Source organism: Accipiter gentilis, chromosome 5 (genome assembly GCF_929443795.1).
Source record: "Accipiter gentilis chromosome 5, bAccGen1.1, whole genome shotgun sequence".
NCBI classification, from domain to species: domain Eukaryota; kingdom Metazoa; phylum Chordata; class Aves; order Accipitriformes; family Accipitridae; genus Astur; species Astur gentilis.
This window is the reverse complement of record NC_064884.1, coordinates 31,060,421-31,072,770: the sequence shown is the minus strand read 5'-3', so window position 1 is coordinate 31,072,770 and position 12,350 is coordinate 31,060,421. Positions and strand designations below refer to the sequence as shown.

The 12,350-nt window shown below is 40.4% G+C and overlaps 1 protein-coding gene across 2 annotated transcripts in view; it reads left to right on the top strand.

Moving 5' to 3' along the window:
* TIAM2 (TIAM Rac1 associated GEF 2) overlaps window positions 1-12,350 on the top strand; it is a 117,383-nt gene that overhangs the window by 97,775 nt on the left and 7,258 nt on the right. For both annotated transcript variants that reach the window (XM_049801203.1, XM_049801204.1), the window contains 6 exons: window positions 6,116-6,295; window positions 7,834-7,902; window positions 8,286-8,411; window positions 9,665-9,773; window positions 10,319-10,498; window positions 11,877-11,995. In XM_049801203.1, coding sequence (XP_049657160.1) covers window positions 6,116-6,295; window positions 7,834-7,902; window positions 8,286-8,411; window positions 9,665-9,773; window positions 10,319-10,498; window positions 11,877-11,995 — 783 coding nt within the window. The remainder of the gene's footprint in view (window positions 1-6,115; window positions 6,296-7,833; window positions 7,903-8,285; window positions 8,412-9,664; window positions 9,774-10,318; window positions 10,499-11,876; window positions 11,996-12,350) is intronic.

The following is a 12,350-nucleotide window of genomic DNA, read 5'->3' as shown; positions in this document are numbered from 1 at the left end:
GGGAAGGAAAGAATGACAATATTTTCACAAGATCAGGGGTTGGGAAAATTTGCGTTGTGTGCTTTAGTATTACCTGACAAGAGTCTCCTTTTTGCGCCCTGGGCGGTCAGGGTTCCTCTCTCTGTTTTCCTGACGCTCTCATCTTTACCTTTTGTATGGTCAGGATTTAACATTCCGCAATGGAAACGGCTTCTGTTTTGCCTTTGACTTCGGCATGTGTTGGGTCAGATGACTTTGGAGACTGATTTTTAGAGAAGCTGAGCACAGCATCTCTGAACTCAGTGGGAGCTGCTGGTCCTTGGGACCTGGTCGGTGCAGGCTCTCGGGCTGGATCCCTGCTGCGTGACTTGGTTTATAACTCGCGTCTCAGTCGAGTACTTAAGTCATCAGCGGTTCTTCCTCTATACCCAAGGAGAAAGGTGGGCATCTCTCTGTGTGGGAAGTGAGAGGGAAGATTTGCCACCATGCAAATCATATTAATAGCTCAGGTACCACGTCAGGTGGGCTGCATCTTAGCTGTTTTTACAAAGCTGTATGTTCAGCCTTCTTTCAGGCCTTGACCTGTGCTCTCAGGAAAGAGTTACTAGGTCATCAACCCCTCTTCTTACCGTACTTGTGATTTCTAAGTGAGGTTGGTGACACCTACTTGCATTACTGGAACAGTCTGGCTTTGCTAATGTGCATCTCCCTGAAATTGGGAAATTCTCACTCAAAGGCAAAAGTCCATCGTTAATTCCTCCCCTGTTGTCTGGTCTGGTAGGGCAGTTTTTCATAATGCAGCATAGAGGGTTTGCTTCTCCCCACTTTAAAGTGTAACTCTAACTATGCCTGGCTTATTGCTGCAAAGGATCTGACTGGACACTTAAAAAAAATACCTTTCTTTTAGCAATGTTTTAAGCATTTTAATTAAAAGACATGCAAGAGACACAGTGAAACAAAAGAGACCCCTAAAATTTCAGCAGTGTCAGTCAGGAACAGTTTCATGTTCTGAGTGGCCTTCAAGTGGGGAAAAAAAGGACCAGAAGCTAAGTGATGACTGAGGCTACTACTTTGTTTTAGCTTCTGTTGCCCGAATCTGAGCAGCAGTCTTGCCCAGATACCTGTGGTGAAAATCCCACAAGGTGTTTTTCAGCAAAACTCTGCTGATATATTTCAGTCTTAATAAACAATTCAGAGGAGTGCACATATACTGTATTGGTATGTAACATAAGGCAGTTTTTTTCAGTGGTCTTTAAGGAAGCTAAAGCCTACAACTTTCTAGCCTTTTACATTGCAAGGTACTTCCCAGTCTGAGGTTGACCGACAAGTCTGTAAAGTGATGGACCCACAAAAAAATGACGGCTGTTAGGGCTGCCTTTGTCCAAGAGAGAAGCATCTTCTAACACAAAGTAAAAGTGATGGACATCCCCAAAAGCTTTCCTTTTTCACACAGTGAGGGATGTAAAGAGGTCCCTGGCCAGCTGTTCATTTCTCAAAATCCTGTGTAATTGTTTCTTCTGCTGGCTGGTGCATTCAGTCTCTCCGGAAATAGATACAGCAGGCAGAGCTGAGCTGTTAGCTGTTTGTTTTTAGAGGGTGCAAGACTAATCTGTTTCTGCAGGATGTTTTCTGAGCATGCTTCCTTTTCGGATAAGGAATTCAAAGGATTGGTGCTCACCCCATAGATGTGTCCTGCACAAGGGTACAGGAATCTGAAGACTCATTGAAGGACACACATGGTTTTAACCCTCCCAAGGAGTCTTTCTTAGACTATAGAGTTTTCTAAGCCTACTCAAAATATTCCTCTCCATCACTTTTCCAAAAAACCCCTGACCCACTGATGGAGTACATGAGGTGTATAAATGAGGGTAAAATAAACAGCAATGAGCAGAGACACTGTAACACTAATTGACCTTGTGCAGCATTTATGCTCAATCAGTATCATTCAGTAGAAAGTCACAAGATAGCCATGAAATTGTTGTGCTAATGCTTAACTACTGCTGATTAATGTCTTCTGCTCTCTCACCGATTAATTTTATGGAGATTTTTAACTCTGGTGGGAATAGCACAGCCTCAAATGATGATATGCTTGTCTGCAAGGGGCAAAGAAAATCTGTAAAAGATTCCTTGTAAGAGTATCCTTTTGTTCAGTTTAAAGGAATAATCTCTAATATTTCTTATCAGGACTATTACTGAAAATGGGATGTGCTTCATCTCCATCTGACAAGTTAAGCACCACTGTGGTGGTTGACTGCTATGGGTCAAGCTGACAATTACATGGACTGGAATATTCCTTTCTAAGGTTACTGTGAGCAGTCCTCACTCACAGGGAACACTGCCTGCAAAAGGATGTAGCACCTGACCATGAGGGGATGAAAAAAAAGTTTCTCAAGGTTGCTTCCATACATCCTTCAGTTTTCTTAGAGGCCAAGAGAGTATGAGGCAGGAGGCTGCTTCCCCTGACTGCTAGGTCTGTAGAAGGGTTCATACAGCTTTGTTGGAAAATCTGTGAAAGTGGCCAATAAAACAGTACAGTCCTGCTTAACTTCATTCTCCCTGGAATGCAAGTATTTGTTTTTTCTATAAACCATTCATAAGCTCCAGTTGTCTTTCCCAACTCTGCCGTTCAAATCTAGCACTGTTAGTCAAAATTTTTGCATTTTTAGCCTTATCTGTCTGCTGTTCAGTGCCAAAGGTAAGCTGAAGCTTCTTGCTATCTCCTATAAATGTTGCTGATAGTGGCGTACATCAGCTCAAGTGATGGACTTTGGAGAAAGTGTGTATGCTCTCATCAGCTTTTCTCTGCACCCAGGTACCTTGCAGCCTTCTGCGCAGTCATCTGGGCTTTTTTTTCCACCAACTTAAATGTTTTTATTCTGATGAGCTGCACACTATACAGGCTGGCATAAATAATTTTTTTACCATTTGCTAAGTACAGACAGTCTTAGCCTTGTGCAAATAAAAGAAGCTGTGTACTTATGGAGTTTACCAGATGTATCCGAGAGTCACATCTGCCTGTGTTAGCTGTTGCAATGTCATTGTCAGAGCAAATTCAGGGTTAATTCCCACCTTAAATCAATGTTACGATGCGTGTATGTACTGTCAACTTGGGGCTTCTCTTGAGACTTCTTGGTTTGAGGGCACTGGACTGCCAAACTCTGCTTTGACATCCAGAATGCCCAGGTGGCTTTGAAATCCCAGCTGCAATCAGTAATAGGGCAGAGGCTGGCCCTCTCCTGCCCACACATAAAAGATAGAAAAGAGATGTTCTTAGGGGTTGTCACTAGAACCACTAAAGTTTTTGGAAAAGATCTATTTTAAGCAGAAAACAAAATGAAGAGCAGGACGTTTTTTAGTGTGGGAGGCAGAAAGTAGCATCCAGAGCAGTGTAGAAAAAAGATGGAGATCTTGACTTGGGTGGTAAGGGAGTTTTGGGGAAAAAAATGAAGCAAGAATATCCTTTATTTCTCTCTATTTATTCATTATGAAGTTTCTCATGAATGCTGGTCTCTTGATCCGGAACCTAATGTACACTTTGTGGTTGCACTGGCAAAATATGTTCCTATGGTCCGTGCAATGTGTAGGAGTGAATGTGAAATACTTCTGTCCTGTGACCAAGTAGCATTTCATGCTTGCTTTGACCCAAATGCAAATACCACAGTGGACACAAAGAGTGAGAATCAGGTCTGGATATTGCACAGTCTGAAAGTTTTCCATAAAGGAAAGGACAGAGAGCAGCAAAGCTGTGGGAAAGGACCAGAGGCTACAAGCAGCACTGCAGGACAAGAACAATATTTTTTAATGCCAGACTTGCAAACACAAAGTGCTTATCTGTTCAGGAAACAACTAAAGTTCATAAAAATCACTACTTGCTGGCAGTTTGGCTGAGAGGTACCCGAGAGTAATCCTGTGCCTTCGTCTTGGGCCAGTTGTGTGGAACAATTTCTGACACCAAAATTATGTTGTTTAAGTGCTCAAATAGTGTTTATGTTGAGGAGTATCATCTATTTCCATATGCTTTCTTATCCAGTGGTTCTTCATGGCAGATGCAGCTCTGGCCCCAAAACTGAAGGGAATGGAGGACATAGCATGTTCTCCAACGTCTGCCTGCCCTACGTGCAAAGGTGGTTGAGGAGGAATAGAGGACTTCTAAGTCCTCCTTGTAAAACTGCCTGATGATGATGTTTATGACTTGCTTTCAACAGGCTGTCTGATATCCTTGATCTACTGTCCTTGATCAGGCATCAGGTTCATGTAAATCAAGTTGCCCACGTGCACCTTGAGCTGTAGAGAGCTTAAAGTCTGAATCATTCTGATACAAATACAACACTTTCTGACATTAGAAACAAAGAAAACAGAACTCAAGTACTTTGGCATTCAGCTATTTAGAAGTTGCTTTAAAATACACCTTCCTCCCCACCCTATTTCATAAATTAAGTTGTGATTTATTTCCAAAACACTGATTAATTTTAGTGGCACAGGGTGGCAGTGATTTTTAAATGTATTCTGTCAGTGTGCAGCTATAATTCCAACAAACACCATTAAATTTACTTTGCATTTTTTGGGGTCCTAACAAATGTTGTAAATATAAAATGTATCTAAGTTTCAGTCCTGCAAGCTGTCATTATATAGGATTGTGGAAGACGGTCGCACATATTAGCAAGGAAAGTAACTTAATTTTTTTTTTTTAGAGTGGTGGCATTGTTTAAAACTGGGGGCTGGGAAGCTGCAGAGTAATATAGACTAGATGGCAAGTATTTTTAACATTTATTTCCTTTATATAGGTATGAGGGATGTACCTATATTTTGTCCCATGAACGGCTGAGATTTAATTGCTAGTGCATTTAGCCTCCAACTTATAGAAGGCTTTGTATAGCTCAGTTCAGTTTCAGAATAACTTTTGCATTTGCTCATTTGATGACCTAGTATGCTGGTGAACTGAGCTACACAGATAATCAGTGGTGAATCAGGAGTTCCAAAAAGGACCACCTGAAACAGCGTCTGGAATAAATTAGTACAGATAGTTCTGAAATGCGCTCATGTCTTGATTTCTTCACTGACACAAGACTTCCACTTGAAATAAGGCAGCATTCATGTAGTTCTCATTTGAATGCATTCACTAAATAGAAGATAATATATGGCACAGCATATGCAACTGTCTGGTATCTTAGCATCTGAAAGACAGAAGCACTGCAGAAGAATTGTTTCACGTAGTATAAAGAGGTGGATATCAACAGCTGTTAAGGTAGAATTGGGTACTGGTAGTGATATTCTATCTTTCAGGAAAATGTCATATAAAGAACAGTGGAATAATTTTCAAATTAAGCATTAAAGAGTGATGCCTGAAAAAGCTGGTTTTGGATATTAGTGATGGTCATGCAAGAGCAAACTACACAATCCTTTCATAGTGTGAGAAAAATCTCTTTCTTTTCCATCTTTATCTTATAAGATTAACTCTTGTTCCATTTCCAGTTCCTACCTTACTTGAAAATTTTCTGGGGTTTTATCCTGTTTATCATTCTTCTAAAGAATCTCAAAGATTTAGGTTCCCATTCACCATTTTTGAAAGCAAAAAATCTGTATAGGTAGTTGTCTCCTTGGAGACAAAGCATCTAAACATCTTTTGACAACCCAGGACATTGGAATTGGAACCCTCAGCTCCAAGTCTCATGGTTTCAAAAAAAACACACAACGCAATATAGGTAGCAGATGACAAATAAAACAGTTATTCTGGATGCTTAAAAGATCTTTATCTACTAATTCTTTCTGGTTTGATGCAGTGAGTGTTCCAAAATAAGAGATGGAAAACAGTGTGATGGTAGTGTCATGAGAACCAAGGTATATGGTATATCTGAGTGCTCTCTCCTCTTTTGCATCCCATGAGCTTGTATCTGAAGACTGAAAATAATTTGCACTGGAAAATCACTAGAAAATTTTCATTTCATTTTACTGCTGTGATCTGGATCTGCTATAAATTGAAGCTGTTCAATGCTATCAGGATCCATATTTGACAAAAATCAATGGCATGCTCTAGACCCTGAATTTGGAACAAGAGCAAAATTTGAGAAATTTAAAAATAATTGTACCGTTAGTATTCTAAAACATCAGTGTTTGTCTCTTTGGTCTCATTTAACAGAGTGCAGAACAGATCAGTGTGTTGTGCCGAAACTTCCAAGAAGTCCAGGCAAGTGGTATGGAAGGACAGAAGGACAACCAGGATCCACCTCCACGGCCACTGGCTCGCCACCTTTCTGATGCAGATAGATTGAGAAAAGTCATCCAAGAGCTTATGGACACTGAGAAATCATACGTCAAGGTAAAAAAAACCCACAAAACAAACCAAAACAACCTGGCTAGCTACAGCCTTGGTTTTGAGACGGACTGATTTGTGGATGGTCTGAACATATTTCATGCTTACCTTTATATAACCAGCCCTCTACAAGGGCCATAACCTACAAAGTGTGCTTATCTAATTGTTCTGTTGTTTTCAGCAGGCTTGCTCCTGTAATAGAGGCTGTAGGATTTGATCTAGTAGCTTTAGTTCTAATCAATTTGTATTTATATTTGAGAGTGGTAATCTGTGGGGAGTAGATACCTGCAATATGTTAACATAGGGGTTTTTCAGGGGATGTTTCCATAATTTTCCAGATGAAATTAAATCTAGCAGAACAACAGAATAGAGACTCCTACAAATTAGAAAAAAAAGTTTAATTGTGGAAAATAGTGCATAATTATTTTTGAATCAGCAAAGCTAAAAGGCACAGCTTCAGTTGGTTGTAGCATCACACATATGTTATTTCTCCTCTGACTGATAAGTCCATAATTTGTTAGATGTATGTCTCTTTATAAACCCCAAATTCATGTGGCTGGATACCAAAAGAAACATGAAAACACTGATTTTATTGACCTTCAGCAAGGAGGAATCATCTACTTTACCGGCTCTCAAAACACATACTTACAGATATTGGTACTTGCTGCAATAATGTATATGGAAAAGAGGAGAAAATGCTTTCAGTCTGTTGTTCTTAGTATATCCACAAATACAGTAAAACAGCCAGAGGCTGTAAAGCTTGAGGAAGCGTTACAGAACACGGACCCCCATCTATGTCCAGCTGGTATTTCTTATAGAGGAATTGCTTCCACAAAGGCATGACTGTGGAGGTCACTGACATGTGTGAAATTTTGCACCTGGCAAAATCCTGGCAGGTTGCACATACTCGTTACAGTGTTCTCAGGGAGATGCTCGTTATTCGTTCTCCATCACAATTTCTGCCGTGTCTCTTCTCGGGGTCAGAGAGCCCTGCAGTGGGCACCAGCCCTGCCGTCATGCTTTGGTGTGGCATAGTAAGTCTTCAAAAGTGGGACCAATTCTTTGAAGAAGTGACTGAAAAAGCCCCTAATTATGTCCTCCCAACAATGTAACTGAACACGTTAATACCTCTAACAAGATTTTAAAATGTTATGTGCCCTTCTGAATATTACTACTGATGTTTAAATGAGTGGCTATTTATGTGATTTATCTAACATGCATGATTGAAACACTTGATGCTGTTCATATACGTGGACTCTTTAGAAAGCCATCACCCGTAATATTTTCTCCTCATGCTATACTAAAATACAATTTGTTATAATCAAGCTGTAAAGCCTTAAAGATGAAACAAAAACATTACACTAAAATGAATTAGTGTCAAATTTAGCAATCGCTTTAGTGCTAACAACACGCAGGTGTTTTTGTTACAGAAAAGGAATTGTATCTCTAGTTCATTCCCGAAAATTACCCCTATCCTGCAGTTGTCGTATAAAGAATATTTTCAACCTGTTACATAAAAAGTGAATGAGTTATGTTTCTTGCAGGACTTGAGCTGCCTCTTTGAGCTATACTTGGAGCCCCTTCAAAATGAAACCTTCCTTACCCAGGATGAGGTGAGGGAATAACTGAAAAATGTGGTTTTCATTCTTTTATGGGTTAAGACCTTGGCATTTGGGTTTTTCATTGCTGAGAGCATGACAGAAAAAGCAAACAACGAACATACCAATAGGAATTACACCCGTTAGTGCCTTTGTGTCTGGTGCGTGCGTCACTACTTTTTTAAAATGGTAATTGTTCTTCTGACTTAACGCCTAAGAAACCTTTGCTTTTTTGTAAGGTGGTTTTTTTTTTTTATAAAACCCATTTGAAAAGTATTAACGAAGATGTTATTGGCCTTTTCAACCTCTGTGGGTCACATCTCCTTAGTGGACTGTTTTTGCAAGTCCACCATTAGGTGCACAGAGTGCTGTACTTCATAGCCTGGTGTTTTTCACAGATGGAGTCCTTGTTCGGCAGTCTGCCAGAAATGCTGGATTTCCAGAAGGTGTTTTTGGAGACCCTTGAAGATGGAATATCTTCTTCCTCAGATTTTAATACGCTGGAAACGCCATCCCAGTTCCGGGTAAATATTTTGCCATTTAATACTTTGCAGTGTGCCTGCAAGTGTTTGTGAAAATCTGGCTTTAAGTACTCTAAATTTCATATGGTTGCTTTTGTGTTTGAAGCTTTACTTTGGATTACAGACATCTATTCAGCAGTGAAAGATAAGTGCTATTTTTCATGGTTTTATCTTTCTCTTTCCCACGGCAGAAGATACAACATGGAAGATGCAGAGTAGACTTTGAGTATGCTATAAACTAGCAATGCTTATGATGCAGAACTCCATTGTACAAAGGTTATTGTCACTGGGCTGAATTCTGCCCTGCCCTGTGCTCCTCCTTGCTGTGCCCAGTTCCCACTACAGACTGGGAGCTTTTCCTGTTCAGTGCCGAATGAGTTGCTCATGCTGTGAGGTCCAAGAAGAGGGCCTAAAAAGTGTAAATGGCTGTAGACTGTGCCCTCGCTGTGCTGTCTCGCTGGCGGTGGCACCACTCAGTACCAGCCCTAACTGTAAGAAGTGGGTTCCCCAGAGGTGGAGTCACTGTCACAGGACCAGGCGAAACTGCTGGCAGGTCTCGAAACTGCTGGCAGGTCTCCCCGGGCACTGGCTGCCTTTTGTGGTGCAAACATTGATTAAAAAGAGGGGAGAGGGCTGCTCTTTTCCTCCTCCTCCTCCCCCTCCTACTTCACTGCTGCTCTTTCTTATCTTTGCTTGGGAAGCATTTTTCTAAAAACATCTCCCTCGTGATTCAGTCCCTCCCACATCTTCCCAACCTCCCCTTCATCCAAGAGCATCAGAGGTGCCCTGTAATTACCACCTGCATGAAAGGAGGAAAACAGTTGGAAAGCAATCCTCTGTATTTGTTTTACACTGTCCCTTCTGGCTTCGGCACTTTTGTGCCTTGCTTCCTGTTGCTTGTGGTTTTTTCCCAGCACAAGATACCCCGTTACGTGTCTGTCGGTTTTTGTTCCTGTGCTGCCTGAAAGACACAGTGTCTGCAGTGGTGTTACCTGCTCAGGGAGAAAATTGCAGGCTTAGCCTAAATAGGCTGAACCCTACACCCAGAGACATATATTCATGATTTTTAATATATTTATTTATATATATATATATATATATAAAAAATAAAAATATATAAATTTTATATATATAAAAATTACAGGATATGTATAGAAAGATAGCAAATAATCACACCATCGAGCCTCTGTGTTATGTGCCTGAACATTATTTAGGATTCTAGTAATGAATTAATATTTTGATTGTGTTGATTTCAGAAATTGCTGTTTTCCCTTGGAGGCTCCTTTCTGTATTATGCTGACCACTTTAAACTGTACAGTGGCTTCTGTGCAAACCATATCAAAGTTCAGAAAGTTCTCGAGAGAGGTAATTTATTGTCTTCATTATTGTAATTCATTTGCATGTATTTAAACTGCAGTGAACTGCCGTAAGAAATCCCATCGACTTGCAGAGGATAGTGGTACAAAGCAAGGGCAAGAACTGAAGGGGTTAGATTCCTTTTGTAATATCCAGGCAGTAGCCTGAATAGCTACAAAAGCATCTTCCACAAGTTTGTGCCGTCTGCAGATCTGGTTCATGCTCCAAAAAGAAGCAACAAATGGCAGAATAAGTAAGGAATTAATTCCTCTGCCATCGCTTTATTAATTTGATGCAGAAGAAGCCCGCAGTGCAGTGGAAAAATTTCGTTGAGGAATAATGTCACCTTGATATGATTGCTCTATTAGCCCTTACATATGTTATTTAATGCAGGAAATAATTATGAAATTAATAGTGTAAACTACTTTTTAAACCATCTATTGAAAAGGGTGAGGCTTTTGGTGCTGGTTACAAGTTGCAGCTCTGTGCTTTCAAATTATTGTAACTTCTATGACTTCCATGTCCAACTGACCTTCTCTTTTATTTACATCTAGCCAAAACAGATAGTGCCTTTAAGGCCTTTCTGGATGCTCGAAATCCCACAAAGCAACACTCGTCTACACTGGAGTCATATCTCATAAAGCCTGTTCAGAGAGTGCTGAAATATCCTCTGCTTTTAAAAGAGCTGGTGTCTCTGACAGATAATGAGAGTGAGGAGCACTATCATTTGACAGGTAACTTCGTTCTTCTACAGGAATGAATATGAGTTAAGTTTTATTTCCAGCCCTTGCTGAAGATGCAGGTAGCCATTCTGGTAGATGTCACAGAATTCATGAAAACCTAGAGAGAATTTCCTCCCTCTCCTTAAAAACATTAAGTAGATTTTTCATGCTTTTAGCAAGAAGTCCTACCTGGTATGTCCAAGTCACATGGAGAAGTAGATATGCTGAGAATTTGCCATGACAAATAGGACGGGGGTCTTTCTCCCCAGTTTTTGCAGAGGAGCATGTTGGGTCATAGTGTTTTTTCCCACTTGGGAGACACTGACCAAAGCTCCATCTTGTGGTTATTACTCAGTTCTTACATGTGTCAAAGTTTAACAATGCCACAGAAAGAAATTTTAGCTGTTTGAGATTTGGCTGTGACTCTTGCTTGCATATAAGAGATCTGTGTCAATGCTTTGCAGTCTTCCCACATAGAAAGACTTGTCTGTCTATTATATGTTAGAGTTGATTGTTTTTCTAGGCTCACATGCTTGGGACTTCACCCTGGCAAATGCCAGTTCAGGTCTGTCAGCACCTGGTGGATAAAAGTCTAGAGATTTATTTTATGGATTGATTGTCAGTTTAACAAAATAGATTCAGGCAAAATACACTGTCAGCAAAAAGTCATGAGGCTGTTACTGACTTAATACTGTCCCCTTGCCCTTACAACCAAGCTGGGGGTGACTTACTTGCAGGTCAGGATGGATGCCAAACTGCTAAAAGGCTGCATGTTAAGAGCTGGCAGGACTGGGGAAGCTAAGTGCCCTTCTCCAACTCCTTTCTGAATTAACACAAAAGTCTAATGAAATCTAGTGTCATTCTTGCCTAGAAAACAAAATGTAAACAAAGCCTGGTCACCAGCATTTAATTTCATGGATACAATCCATGAGGAACTTGTACAACCTAGCACCGTCTTTCTTTGTCTATTCTGTGGTGAGCCAAATGCAATTTGTTTCTATTAAAGCTCCTCAGATGACTTACCCTAGTATGGGTGTAGATTACTGTAGAGATCCTAGTGGCCCTATATATACAAGATGTAAAACCCAACCGAGTTTACTGTCCTGTTGATAGGAACATTCATATATTTGGGGGGGGTCATCACTGGAATGCTTATTGCAGCCTTTTCAGGCACTTAAGACACTAGATGAGCATTTTACACTTGCTCTGATCAGGAAGCATACCTCTACTATTGCTATGAGAAAGCACTGATACGAAGCTAGAATTCTATTTACCAAACCTTGAACACTGCATCATTTTGCCTGCCTCAAGTGGAATTCAATAAAAAATGTCATCTTTAGAAGATACAATTGAATTACATAGCTGTCTATGAAATTTTTAAACCTTATAGAAGCGCTGAAGGCAATGGAAAAAGTAGCAAGTCACATCAATGAGATGCAGAAGATATATGAAGATTATGGCACTGTATTTGACCAACTGGTTGCAGACCAAAGTGGAACAGAGAAGGAGGTAAGAGAAAGAACGACATGTTTTATTCACTCCTGAAGCATTATCCTGCTTGCCATTGGGTGCTTTCTCTCTTCCTGAGGTAATTGGGGGAACTTACTTGTGCTGGAATTCCTCCTTTCTCCTTTAATATTTTGACTTCCATTTCACATCTGCCTGTCAAGTTTCTTTTTGTCAGTAGGTTACGGTAAAATTTTCAGACAGCTGCCACAGCCGCTTTCTGGACTGACAGGAATTGCAAGCAGGAGTAGACATAATTCTCAGTAGGAAAAAATCCTCCTCTTCTCAAGTGCTGCAGAGATTATCCATGCCCCAAGGCATTCAGATTTTATGCTTAGAGTTCTTAAGATATTTTGTC